Source organism: Varanus komodoensis, unplaced genomic scaffold, assembly GCF_004798865.1.
Source record: "Varanus komodoensis strain SLA01 unplaced genomic scaffold, ASM479886v1 scaffold9, whole genome shotgun sequence".
Lineage (NCBI taxonomy): Eukaryota > Metazoa > Chordata > Lepidosauria > Squamata > Varanidae > Varanus > Varanus komodoensis.
Window position 1 is genome coordinate 12,284,171 of NW_025336598.1, and position 14,125 is coordinate 12,298,295.

Genomic DNA, 14,125 nt, shown 5'->3' on the forward strand with positions numbered 1-14,125 from the left:
TTTGAAATAAAAAATAAAATAAGCATTTTGTATAAGCAGCAGGACCAAGCTGAAGGATATATTATGCAGATCAAGAACCACTCTGCATGTACTTTTACATATACAGTGCTTAGTCAAGGGTCTGTGATCTACTGGTAACATTCAATACTCAAGAATTACCTTGCTAACTCAATTATTTAAAGAAAAACCTGTCCAAAAGGAAGCAAACAATAAAGCCTGATATAGATGTTATTTAAACAGTTCCATCAATATTAAACCAATTTCAATTTTTTTCTTTTTGTTTCCTTTAAGAACTAAAAAAAAAAAAGAATAGAATACAAACTCTATTTGATACATTTTATAAAGCTAATTGGTACTTTTGTATTAATAGACATATAATTCTTTAAAAATCTATTAACAATTATCTGCTTCACATTTCGCTACTCAGAAGAGAAATTACAGTTTTATTATTATTTTCTTTTAGGTATGTCACCTATCATCTTATTTTTAAAGAGGAAAGAATAGCTATGACTTACTAGATAGCACATGCTGAAAAAGGAGTTTAATTCACTTCTTGGCACAATTGCTGCATATTATCATAATAATTAGTGCAAAAGCAGTGAATCAAAAGAAAAGCAGAGGAAAAAAATCAAGTGGAAAAATGTGCACTGTTCTTACCACATGTTAGAAGTCCCTGCTTAACACTCAAAATGGGTTGAGCCTGCAGAGACTTGGGATAGACACATCTAGTCTCACGAACAGTTATATTTCTTTCCTGCAACCACTGTTGCATCCACAACATATTACAATCACACAGGAGATAATCGGTCTGAAATTCTCTGGAACACACAAAGAATAGATAGTGTTTCTAAAGAGGCAAAATTCTATTGACTCTGGTGTAAGGTCAGAGTGCATAACTGAGATCTTTAAAATACTTGTAATTAAGACAGCTGAAAATACCAAACTATCAATTCCAGCCTTACAAATAAGAAATATACAACTGGTTTTACCAGCCTACTTTCCCATGCATAACTGTATTTAGCCACTTGAAGCAATATAATGGCCTAAATAACAACAACCCTCATTTACCAAAACATCTGTCAAGAAATCCAGGAGCTTCACTAAGTCAATAATCAATCTCCCCCGCCCTCCCACCCCCATTTTACTCTTTCTAGGTTCCAGGCCTTTAAGGTTAGCACTGAATTCTTGCCAAAATGTGACTGATTGATGTCAACTGAGCTGCAGTGAAAGGCTTTCATCCCAAGCCCACTTCTGAAAGCTGCAGAAGTCATTTGGAGGCTTGATTCTGAATAAATTATTCAATCAGCCAAGGATTGGCTAAGAAAGCTCATCTCACTTTTGTCAAAGACTTAGCTGAAGATATAAAGAAAAGGTGGGGGTATACATGTATGTGAATGCATGTGCTTCCCTTTAGTCTATATTTTCGTATTAATTCCTATCTTTACTCTTGTCTTCATTCTTTATGGTTTAGAGAATCAAAAGTCTGGAGGCAAGTAGATTGGCCTCTGCTCTACAGGGGACCCATGTGAAAGTAATTTATAAAAGAAGTCTAGGTGATGCTATGTTGTTTTGAACTGGAGCAGTGTTCCGAAGTTTTTCTGTGCCATTTGTACACCTTTTTATACTTCTCTATTTTCTGTGTAAATAAGCTGATTCTATACCATTAGATCTAGGTGTGTTTTCTTCCAGGTGATCGTCAGTACTAAATTGTGAGCCTTCTGGTAATTGCTAATCACTAACTGTAAAATTCTGTTCTTTGGGGTTATAATGGAGAGAACTAGTTTGCACTTATTCCTGTGCCCTAACTGGATTCTGAAAGGTTTGAGTCTCCTTGCTCTAGCTGAGGAGGATATTAAGGTATACTGACAGTCTACTGGGTGCTTGCCTGCTGCCACAGCACTACAGAGAGTTTGGGTAACCCTCTCTCCCTTCTTTCTCTACTTCCATACCTGGTTATCTGGAGCTAATTTATATTTGTAGCAGACAACCAAATGAACAGCTACATATACTCATGACATTTACACATGCTTAGAACACTATCAGTGGTGTTTATAAAGAATTTTAGATTTTAGTAGACAACTTTAATCAGTAGAAAAGTTATTATGCTTATTACAACATTGTGCTCAAATAATAACTTTTAACTTGGTTACGTTTGACACTGAATTTTAACACCAAAATCTACTGAAGCATTAAAGATTACACAAAAAAAAGCCTCCAAGATTTGTACTTACAGAGACTTCAGTGAAGTAAGATGATCAAATGTTCCTTGCGCAAGTGTTGAAAACAAATTTCCTGAAAGGTTGCTAAAACATTTGAAAACATTGACATTAGGTTTGTGCAAATGTGCTTCCCAAAAGAAAGGAAGGGTGGACGGACAGATGGAAGGATGCTGCAGTGTGGAATGTTCTACTTCCAGATTCCAGAAACTGCATTCCATCTTGATTACCTGTCCCCACACAGCAAGGTTTCTGGTTTTATCTTCAACAGTTAGTCAACATATAATTATTTGGTCCTAAGGGTGCCATTCTGGGATCCAATCACAAAAGATCTTTTATGTTTTGTTTTTGTTTCCTGACCCCTAGCAAGCAAGTTCCAGCAAAGGAGCAATCAGAGCAAACAAAGAAAGTTAACAGGAGTGTAGCAAAGGTGTTCAGCAGGGGAAGTCCCTAATTCTCCCCCCCACCATTATATACTAGTGGGACTCTGCTGTATCTCTTCAGGGTAGTCAGAGTGATTCCAATACATTCAATAAAGCAGAATCAAAAAGGAAACAAAGTCTATGAATGGAAAAGACTCCAGTGGACTACCATGGTCTGTGCATTTTTATTTTTTATTTTGGCCTGAAACCAACACAGCCTATATGTGCAACAAGTACAAGCTGGTTGCCCTGTTAGAAGAAAGTGGAAGTACTGAAGCAGCGAGTGTACATACTCTTCAAGGAAAGAAGAGAGAGGACAAAGAGTTATTTGACAAAGCAGTGGAACTGCAACAATAGAGTAAACTACAGTAGCTGGAAGAGCTATAGCAAGCTAAGTCAAAAGAGGAGAATCCTGCAGAAAGGGAAAATGAAACAGAGGAAAGTACAGGAAACTCACTGGAAAAGGGTGATGGGTAGGAGCAAAAGAACTAGCAGATACTCTACACCAGTGGAAGCAGTAAAATTAAAAAAACACTTTTAGGTACTTGAGGATGGGACTGGAGCACAGCCAGTAGTCCTCAAACCTTTTCAACAGGGGGCCAGCTGAAAGATGCCAGTGATGGGCACGGGCTGCCAAGGCAGTGCGGGTGGGGCGGGGGTGCGGGCCAGGCTGGGGTGGTGCCTGCGCGCAGTGAGGAAGAAACAGGCACACACGGAGATTGTTTTCTCCGAGTGAGTCCAAAACTATCTCCTTGTGAGCAAGCTGCCGCACTGCGAGGCACCGCCTTGCTTGTGCGCCTCGCACGAGTATAACTGGAACTTGGAGGGATTCAGTAACTGAAAAGATATAGCTAGTACAGGAAGAACAGGAAGAAAGGTAGAGTCATGCTGTATGTTAAAGATAAATATCACTGCACATAAATACAGGAGAATGTGAATTAAAATAGATGGAATAAAGAATAAAAGGAACATGGTGGTCAAGTCTACTACCAACTAACCAGACAAGAAGACAAGGATGAAACTTTTGAAAAGCAAATTGCCAATGTTTCAAGACAGTATGGTGTAGTAGTAATGAGGGAGTTTAATTTTCCCATTATCTATTGGGAGACTAATTCTGCCAAATATGGCTCCTTCAAGAAATTCCTGATTTGTGTCACTAATAACTTCCTTCTGCAGAAAGTAGAGGAAACAACCAAAGGAACAGCTATCCTTGACTTGGCTCTAACCAGCAGGAAGAAAGCAGCTGCTGCAGGAACTCTGGAGCAAAATGATCATGTAATACTTGAATTTTTGTTCTAAAGAAAGTAAAACTTCAAGCATAGGCAAATGAGTAAGTACCTTGAATTTCAGGAAGGCCAATTTTGATACATTCAGAAGGACCCATGGCAAGTTACTGTAAAGAGAAAAGGGGGCTGATAGATGGTATTTTTTATAGGAAATTGTAAAGGTGCAATTACATACAATTCCAACAAGAAAAACCACAGAAGACAATGGAAAAAGCTAATGTGGCTCCACAAAATACTTAGAGGTGACCTGAAAACAGAAAAGATACATATAGGAAGTGAAAGAAAGGCCAGGCTACAAAGAATGAGTTCAGGTAGGTGGTACAGAACTGCAGAACTTTGTGGGGAACCCTATTTGGAGGTGAGAATCTGATGGATTTCCTCAGTTTGGTGACCCAGACTTGGCCTATTTTCTCTCTGCCCAAAGTGTTTCTCATGTCAAGCATTTACACGGGTTTCTGGCAAGAAGTGAGTCCACAAAGCCAGTATGTAAACACAATACCTGCCCGCCCACTGTGTAAGCAGAGTTCTGCTTCTGCATATATGACTTGCAGGTTTTGTGTACTTTGTGCAAATTGCATTCCTGAGCATTCGTGGACTTCATCTTGGCTTGGCTCACTTCCTGGCAAGGATTGAGTGTGGGAAAGAAGTCCAATGAGCACAAGATAGCTGGATGCCGGCCCAATCTTCACATACCTAATTTCAGAAATGGCGTCAGAAAGGCTAAAGTGAGAATGAGCTGAGGCTAGCAGGGGATGCTAAAAGCAACATCCACAACAAAACCTTCAAATATATGAATGGCAAAACACACACACAAGAAATGATGGTTCAACTACTCAATAAGGCAAAATATCAGATAACAAAGAAAAGACCAAAGTGCTCAATTCCTGCCTTGGCTCCATTTTCACTCAAAAGAAGGTGTATGATCTCCCTGGCAAGGGGAAGTACAAGTTGGGCAGGACTGAAACTTGAGATTGATAGGCAAATGGTCAAAGAACACCTCATTACTTTGAGTTCAAATCTCCAGAGTCTGATGAACTGCATCCTAGAATAATAAAGGAGCTGGAGGAAGAATTCTCAGAACCACTGTCTATCATCTTTAAGAAATCATGGAGAACAAGGGAAGTGTATCAGAGCAGATCATAAAGCAGGCAAGCTGCAAACACCTTGAAAACAATGCAGTAATTACTAGAAGCCAATATAGATGTGAGAAGAGCAAATCCTGTTCTGCTTTTTTTGATCAAGGAACCTCTCTGTTGTACTGTGGGAATTCTGTGGACATAATATACCTTAGCTTGACAGCAAATCTTTTGACAACATGCCCCATGATATCATGATTAGCAGATCAGCTAAAAGAGGGCTAGATGGAACAACTATCAGGTGCATCCACAGCTGGCTACAGAAACAGACTATAAAAGTGCTTATTGATGGCACCTTCTCAATTCAGGGAGAGGAAATGAGTGAGGTACTGTAGGGATAAGTCCTGGGCCTAATGACACTCAGCCTTTGTATTAACAATTTGAATGAGGAAGTACAGAGAATGCTTATCAAATCTGCAGGTGACACAGAACTGAGCAGGATAACTAATACCCTGGAAGACAGAAACAAAAATCAAAGCAATCTTGGTAGGCTGGAGCATTGGGCTAAAAAGAACAGAATGAAATATGATAGGATAAATGCCAAGTCCTGCACCTAGGAAAAAGAAACTAAATACATAGGTATAAGATGGAGGAATATTTGGCTCAGCAATAAAAAAAATTAGAAGGGTATTGGTATAGTTGTAGATCACATGCTGAATGTGAGTCAACAATATGATGTGGCTGCAAAAAGGGCGAATGCTCTTTTGGGCTACTTTAAAGGAAGTATCACTTCCAAATCAAATAAGTACTAGTTCCCCTCTACTCAGCCCTGGTTAGGACTCATCTCAAGTTTCAGTTATGAACACCAGTTTAAGAAAGATGCAGACCAGCTAGAAAAGGTTCAGAGGAGGACAACAAGGATGATTCATGGACTGGCAACAAAGAAATGAAGAGCACTGGGCATGTTTAGCCTGAGAAGATCCAGGGGAGACATGATAGCACTCTCTAAGTACTTTAAAGTTGCCAAGGTTAATGATCCCAGAATACAGAACATGGGCTCAAGTTACCTGAAGTCAGACTCTGGCTGAACATTAGGAAAAACTTCCTAAGTATCACAGCAACATCACAGTAGAACCAATTACCTAGAGAGTTTGTGGGCTCTTCCACAGTGGAGGCATGCAAGATGTAGCTGGACAGCCATCTGTTAGAGATGCTTTAACTTTTTTGGGGAGGATGGGACCCAATGGCCTTACTGACTCCTTCCAACTCTTCTATGATTCTATACAAATGATGGGATACCCAAGCCAGCTGATACCTCCCTCTTCTGTGTAAAGGTATCTGCAAGACATGCTGCTGTCTTGGTAGCAAGGAGAACAGACATTCCTATTAAAATATATAATATGTATTTCTCAGAGCTCAGAAAATTTGCAGTGCTGTAGGCAAATTATGGAAAATGGAATGTGAAAAAATGAAAAATCCAGTATCTTCAGCAAAGTGCCAAATACTAACGCATTCACTTATGTCATACCTCCAAAACCAAGAAACAACTAAAATCAGATTTCAGATTTCATACTGCATTTCTGCTGTACCAAAAAGGTGTTTAGTGCTTGATGGCTAAATACAAAGTACAAGGTTGCACATCATAGTTTTCTACAAACAATTAAAATGGGGCATCTGGACAGAGGGTAGGGCAGGGAAAAATGCAGGACATTCAGAGATCCCCCCGCAAAAAAAAGTCTAAGTAAATCACCAGCTGCAATGCTGGTAACATAGCATATAGTAAAACCTGGTATGTGGTAAGAGTAGTTAATACTCAAAATAAAAAAATATTACTAGTGATGAAAGAAAATCATTCAAAAGAGGGCAGGATGTGAACTAAACAAATTAATGCTTGTAGTGTAGAAATCGCCAGGGCATTATGAGTGGAGCCCACAACCTCTCCTAATTTCAATCTTATCTCGTAATGTGCAGCACCAGCTTTCTTCTGCCAGTTCTGTCCTTCCCTATTATTGACAGTTCCACACACACATCAAGTCATGAAAGCTGGGTTGTAAAAAACAGCATCTGTGGCTTAAATAAAGGGTTTTTTCAAGCTTTTTCTGCAAGTCTGATTTTTTCTAGGTTAGTCCAAAAAGTTTTGGGAAGTCAATATATTCTTAATTAATATTGTAGTTTACTCTTATTCCCTATTATAACAAACAACATTGAAGCATTACCACCCATTATTTTTTGTTAAAGGTTGCATCCCTTTAAGCAAATGCTGGGGTGCATTTATCCCCGCAAACATATACTCCTGCATCCAATCCCAGGCTGGTTTTCTTCTTCCATTGAGGAAATGCTCATTGGAAAGGTAGAAGGTGCTTTCAGTGTTTAGGGAATGTTGTTGTTAGTTGCAAAGTCGCGTCCAACTCATCATGGCCCCATGGACAACATTCCTCCAGGCCTTCCTGTCCTCCACCATCCCCGTCTTTGGCCACCAGTAAAAAAATCTCTGCCCTCATAAATCCATTCCTCTCAGCTTGGGTTGCAATATTTCTTTTGAAAGTTCTCTCATTAATAACTCCAATTCTAACAAAATAAAAAATACCCTGTGCAATTATGTCAATAGCATGAACATATGAGATACCATTTAACAACTAGAGTAAAGGTGCATATTTTGAGTAGCTAATAATTTGAGATTTAAAAACAATTCCAAATCACTTGTCCACAGGAAAACCCAATGCAGCCTCTATCTGACCAAGAGAATGTCTGCCAATATTGATGAGGTTTATTGCAAGATTTACTGTATATTACTGTATTACTGTTATATTACTGTATTATCAGTATAATGATTAATATTATATAATGTAACCAAGTAATATAATATATGCATGCATTATATATACAAAACTTGAATGATATGTGCACCAAAATGATATTTTACAGAATAATACTTACAGTCTAACAAGATTTGTAAGTCCTTTAAATATATCTGCATTCAGGCATCCTATTTGGTTGTTTGTTAAGTCTCTGTTAAGAAGAAGGTAAAAGTCTTGGAAAATTGTTTCATTTCAACATACTATATGTACCTTTCCAAAATTTTATGTAATAATATAAAATAACAGGGATAGCATCAGAGCTACTAAAAGGTTTTTCACTGGATAGCACACCAAAATATGGATAAGGTAGTTTAGGTCATATACAAAACCAGCAGTCAAATCCAGAACTAAGGTACAAATTTGGCAGTGTCCTTGGAATAATTCTAATACGAAAAAGAGATGATTTAAAAAGTGGACATTCAAGATACACGACTTACAAGACAACCCTGTGCATATCTATTCTGAACTGAGTCTCACTGAGTTCAATTAAACTTACTCTTCAGTACTTGTAGATATGGTTGCAGGCTTCATGTATTAAGAACACAACTTACTGGAATAACCTGAACTAGTAGGGAAGAAAGAGAGAGAACCACAACAGTTGTATTTCTTTTGGTTAAATAGCCCTACTCTTTTTAACTTCATAAGCAGAACACTCCATCTCTGAATTGCCTTTTAACTGTGTCTTTTTAAAAAGTTGGTAACGAGCTATATACTGTATAACTATACACATATTTAAAACTAAAAAGGTGATATCACAAAGTAAGAAGCTTCATGCCTAAGGCTTAAGGTCTTTTTTCAAAGATCAGAGGAGTTTTAGCTCAGGCTACCTTAAACTGCTATCTCCTACCTTTCACTTAATTTCAAATTAACAAGTGTAAATACTTACAGCCTTTTTAGAGATGAAAGTCCTACAAAAGCTCCGGGATCTATAACACTAATGAGATTGTTCTTAAGGTCCCTGTTTGAAAAGACAAAGTTTTAGTATAAAGTAATTTTAAACTGAATTTTCAGGCTAGATAACCATTTCACTATTTAGGAAGAAAAAACCCTCCACATTTCTTAAATATTTTCTTCAGAAAACAGGATTAGCATTAAATCTTTCAACAGGTCGCCAGTCTAAGCTGTTCCTTGATATCATCCTTAAACAGTCAAGGGAGTTTCAGAGTAATAACATTTCCTTTACTGCTCTGATTTGCAGCTGAAGGACCTGAACCAAGTTAGATGCAAAGGACTCAAGCAAGTGATACAATTATTTCTCACATGCATACAGAGCCCATGTACAGAAAAATCTCTGTAAAGCAAAACAAAGCCCTGCTGTCATTGCCTTAGGACATGTCCAGTCCAGGTTAGCCTTTGACTAAGTGAGAACAGAATGTGTGTGCATGCACACACATGTCCAGAGAATCACCATATTTTTGTTTAGAATTTATGCTAGACTCAAACCTCAAAGTTAGAAAAAAGGAAAGCAGACAGGATAAAGTAAGTATGCCCATCTGTGACTGATGTTTTTTGAGTGCTCATCTGTGCTTTCACACATATGGTCTCTGTGCCTGCATGGGACCTGTTGCCAGGAAGATTTTCCTGGTTAAGCTCATTTTTGGCAGGAGCCCTGCCCCCTCTCCCTTCTGTATAATTGAGACAGGCTCCTGCCATTTTTCCCCAATTCTAGTGAGGCAAACTTTTTGGCCTCAGTACCAGGGAATGAGGACTGGAATTGGTCTGGTGTGTATGGTCCTGAATGCTGGCAGCTTGTTGAATTCAATGCAATATCCATTCACAACAATGGAAAGAACCCACCGATCCTATGTTTTGCCTTCCTATTGGGGCAGATAGTTCTTAAGGCAGCCTTCGATCCAGATGGGCACCAAAGGAGATGGACTGGCCCATACAAAAAGTCAGCAGTAGCATCTCTTGATATAGAGCTGTATTTTGTTGGGCTGCTGGATCTGAGGGGGGGCATCCTGAAGGGTGGGTCAACTGATGTTTTTGACAGTGGGATGGTGGAACTGGCTCTGCTTTTGAAAAGACAATGGACCCCAAGCCCACTTAGACAATCTAGATGGTTGCATAGGTCTGAATTTACATTTGTCCTGCGGTCGCTCTAGACTTCTGCATGGTGTCAAGGTTCTTCTCAGTCCTGGAACTGAAGAGCCCTTCGCCATCAAAGGGCATTTCTTTGCTGCAGAACTGTGCCTCCTGAGAGAGGCTTACCTCTTGGAGCCAGCATGCATCCAAATTGCCACCATGCTGATGAGTGACCTGGAGTCACAGTCAACATGGTGACAAATGTTTATCTGCTACCTGGATAGCTGAAGTGCCTCCATTTGGAATACCCTAGTGGATTCCTGGTGTTGTTCAGGAGGATACTTGGCTAGGGTACACAGCTTTTCCCAGAGGACAAACCTGGTGGCTCCCCATGGTTGCTTCATAGTTAGAGATATGGAGGCCCAGTCTCATTGCTTCATAGACCTTTCTCTCCATCACACCCAGGTGGCATCCTTCCCTGTATGCTGGGGTGGAATGCTTGTGCTGTGATCATCCCTGTGCCGACTCTATGATGACTGAGTTTGGTCACGGATGGTATAAGAGGAATGGAATGTCCCCCTCCTGAACCCACTATAGGATGCTCAAATGGCAGGATGTTGACTGGGGCTATGTCAGGCCTTCCACAGTTCCCTCATGGTGTTAAGGAGTGTGGGAAGGGATGGAATGGCCACTGGCACAGAGTCTTCCATCTGGATGACACTGTAGATCAGGCCTATTGAAGACTTGGTGAGCTGTTGGATTTGTAGACTGAGAGATGTCGTAATTTGGAGGACCTGTTCAGAGAATCTTCCCAGGACCTTCTGCTGAAATGATGCCCTTTGCTGATGTCGATATCGGGTCATTGTAAAGAGGTGTCAGGTCAGGTGTAGTCAGCAGGGTTAGAGGATGAAGAGTGGCTGGACAGCAAAGATGACTCTTGCAGCAGTGCAGGCTGTTGAGTGGCAGATGGTGGATGAATAGACAAAGAAGACTGGAGAGATGGAACCGTTGTCTGGTGACAAGCTGGTCATGTGTCAGCAGGAACTGGTGGAATTGAGAATTGGTGGAACTAATGCCCACAGTTACTCTCAGCAATATACACTTGGTTCCCATTGGTAATAATACATTTCTGACAGCCTTCATTCCCAGGTGTAGCCAGGATAATACAGGTTTGTTGGTGGTGGCAGAGTCCAACAAGCTTCTTGGTTACAGGTAGGTGGCAAGGTCTTGGGCCATCCCATTGTGGAATGATACTAGGGAGAAGGTCCCTAATGGCATTCTGGCAACTGGATAAGTTGGGGGCATTGTTTGCTGTTGGTCCCACTGTGAGGAGCTGGTCGATCTTGGAAGAGATACACATGGTGGGTTGGTCAGAGTACAGGGTGGCATGTCCTGTATCCCCTGCACTCCCTGAAAAAGTGAATACCACAGTGCATTCTGCTTGTCCCATCGAGCCAAGAGGAGGAGCAGGCCTGCAGGTAAGACTCCACTCAGTGATCTTCACTGAGACAGGAAAGGCTTAGAGAATGTCCATCCACTGAAGGTATTTCTGTACTGCAACGGACACATTTCTGAAAAGCTACCCTGAAGGCCATCAGGGAGAGGAAAGAAGAAAGATGAGGTAAGTGAAAAAGAAGGACAGAAGATGTTCGTTTTGTTTTTTGTTTGGTAAAGTTAGATTACGAATGATATAAAAGTGAAAATGCAAGAAAAGTGGCATGAGAATGAAAGAAAAGTAGCAAGAGAAAAAGGTATTTTAGAGTTTAGAAGGTTCTAGAAGCTAAGTAAGGACACTAAGAAAAATGGACAACTAGAAACCTGAGCCACCCAAAATGGCAGTCAGAAAAGAACTGGGGAAAATGGCAGGAGCCCTTCCTATTTATACAGAACAGAAAGGAGGTGGGCTCCTGTCAAAAATGAGCTCAGCTAGGAAAATCTTCCTGGCAACAGGCACCATGCAGATATAGAGCCCATATGTGTGATGCACAGAGACCACAAAGAAAAACCACTTTGTTTTATCAAATGTGGTGCCAGTATGTGATTGCCTATTCTCTGATGCTACAAAATGTTGGGATTATCCCAAGTGATGCTCTAAGTCCTGCACTTTAGAGTCAGAATTTGATAAAGGAGTGAACTTTATCAAGTTTAGACATGAGAAACATAGGACTTGAAAGCCTAGTTTTTCTTATGTGACAGGTCAAAGAGGGCTGGTCTGGGCCTGCTCAGGATGAGGAATGCCACAAAAGTAAGGGCATAATTCTGCTGGGATTCAGCCTTGTAAATTTCAACACCAAGGGACATGTCTACAGCTAACAAAGCTTATAGTCTCTGTGTGGAAATCAAGAAGGCAGGGGAGAGAGAGGTAAGGATGAAGCGTTTTCAAACCTGTTGGCATATTTGTGTGTGTGGAATAGATGAATCTAAAGAAAGCAGCACAAAAACATTTTCTGTAACACTTTGGGACTATCTATATTTTCTGTTCCAAACCCTTCCTATGTGGACTTTTAATTGTCTAAGCTGTACCTTTTCTCCTTATTTCTTCATCAAATTTGCATTTTTTAATTCTTGTATCTTAAGAACTTGCCTGGAACTATATTGAACTTCGTGTTCCTGGGAGCATAACTTGTAGAAGCCCTGACTGGAAATCTCTATTGCTCACTGCATTCATCTGGACTTCCAATTGTTTTAAATGCCCAAGATGCTGGCTCACTTGGCTTATTGTAAATTACTGTAAAACTTGAGATTTTTGTCCATTTGGAATGGTTATAACTGAAGCAAGGCCTGGTGAGTCTATCCTGATAATGTTGACATGTTGACTTAAGAGCACATAATGATCCCTTGTTTGGACTGGTCCTTTGGTTTTTGGCCGCACACATCATAGAAATTCTATTGTTGACTGATTGTGTCTGTTCATTCAGATTCTATTTTTGTTATTTCCTCTTGGCCCACATATTTAATTACCTGGAATGTTGCCTTGGCTGGAACTATCATGACCCTTTTCCCTGCTTTGTATTCTAAACTTTAGAGATCCCCACTTGGAAACTATTGTTGACTTGAGCTCTGGCATGTTTGACATGGTTAAGCTTGAACTGTTTCTCGAGCTAAACAATGTGCCTATGGCTTTTGTTTTAGCTATATAATTTATAAGAAACTGCACCATTAAACATTTGCCTTGAGATATGCTATGATAAGAAGTCTCACTGATTTGCTGTTCTGTACCAGAAAACCGGGTGATAGCACAGAGGCATACTCAGCCAACCTCGAATTATAACCTAAAGTTGATGGTATATCAATTATTCATGCACCTGTGCAAATATATTAAAGCAGAGAGAGAAAAAAAGTTCACACAGAGATCCCTCTGTACATGGACTCTTTACCCAAGTTAAGAACTGTGATCATAGCATCTATATCACCTTAAAAAAACTTTCTCAAAGACACAAAGTTAAAAAATAGTACTGAAAAGATTATCTCCAATGCAACTGATCTTTCCTGTGTGAAACCTGGTATAATTCTTTTTTGTTCTTACCTTGAGATCAATAACATATTCAGCTTAGAAGAATAAAGGGTGGTATCCTATTTGACACTACCAGTAATGTAAATTACACTGCACTAGCATAAGTGACCTCCATAAGTCACCTCTACCCAGAAAACCCATTGCACCCACAAAATGCTATTGGCATTGCACTTGAGGTCATTTATACTAGGACAATATAATTTACATTACCAATACTGTCAAATATGATACCGCTCACGGATACAATATGTCTGGCTATAAATAAATTACCTTAGAACAAACTGCCTCAAGAGATGAACACTTGGTTCTCATTACCTTGTTCATCCAGCTCATTACTATACAACATATGGTATTCCCTTTCTCCCCAAATCTCAACATGGCTGTAACTATCTTGATTAACGTCACATAAAAGCTGCCAAACTGCATAACCATTATCAAGTTATAACTGTCTAAGAATTCTATTTTAAAATAATATTGGGCTAAGCCTTTAGGAATGGGGTGGGAACTTCCCTATAACACATGAAGACCTCACAATTGAAACTTTGCCTTTGCTTCTGCTGGTACTAGGCTACTATTACTGTGTTCAATTTCTTTTTCAATACAAAATCCTGATCAAAGCTGCCCAGCGATGGTGAAACACTTAACATAAACTTTCATAAAAATGTTTAAAATATGACAAAATGAAGTTTAAATAGCTGCACAATGACATAACCAAGTAAAAAAGCTGT

The 14,125-nt window shown here is 39.6% G+C and overlaps 1 protein-coding gene across 5 annotated transcripts in view; it reads right to left on the bottom strand.

Annotated features, from left to right (window-relative positions):
- The window catches only part of ADGRA3 (adhesion G protein-coupled receptor A3), a 75,584-nt gene that overhangs the window by 35,819 nt on the left and 25,640 nt on the right, over positions 1-14,125 (bottom strand). For 3 of the 5 annotated variants that reach the window (XR_006413522.1, XM_044417934.1, XM_044417931.1), the window contains exons 3-6: positions 8,745-8,816; positions 7,938-8,009; positions 2,232-2,303; positions 658-818 (exon numbers count right to left, since the gene is read on the bottom strand). Coding sequence is in view for 4 of the 5 variants with exons in the window: in XM_044417934.1 (XP_044273869.1) it covers positions 658-818; positions 2,232-2,303; positions 7,938-8,009; positions 8,745-8,816 (377 nt within the window). In the remaining variant the exon portion in view is untranslated. The other 2 variants (XM_044417933.1, XM_044417935.1) reach the window with 2 other exon arrangements.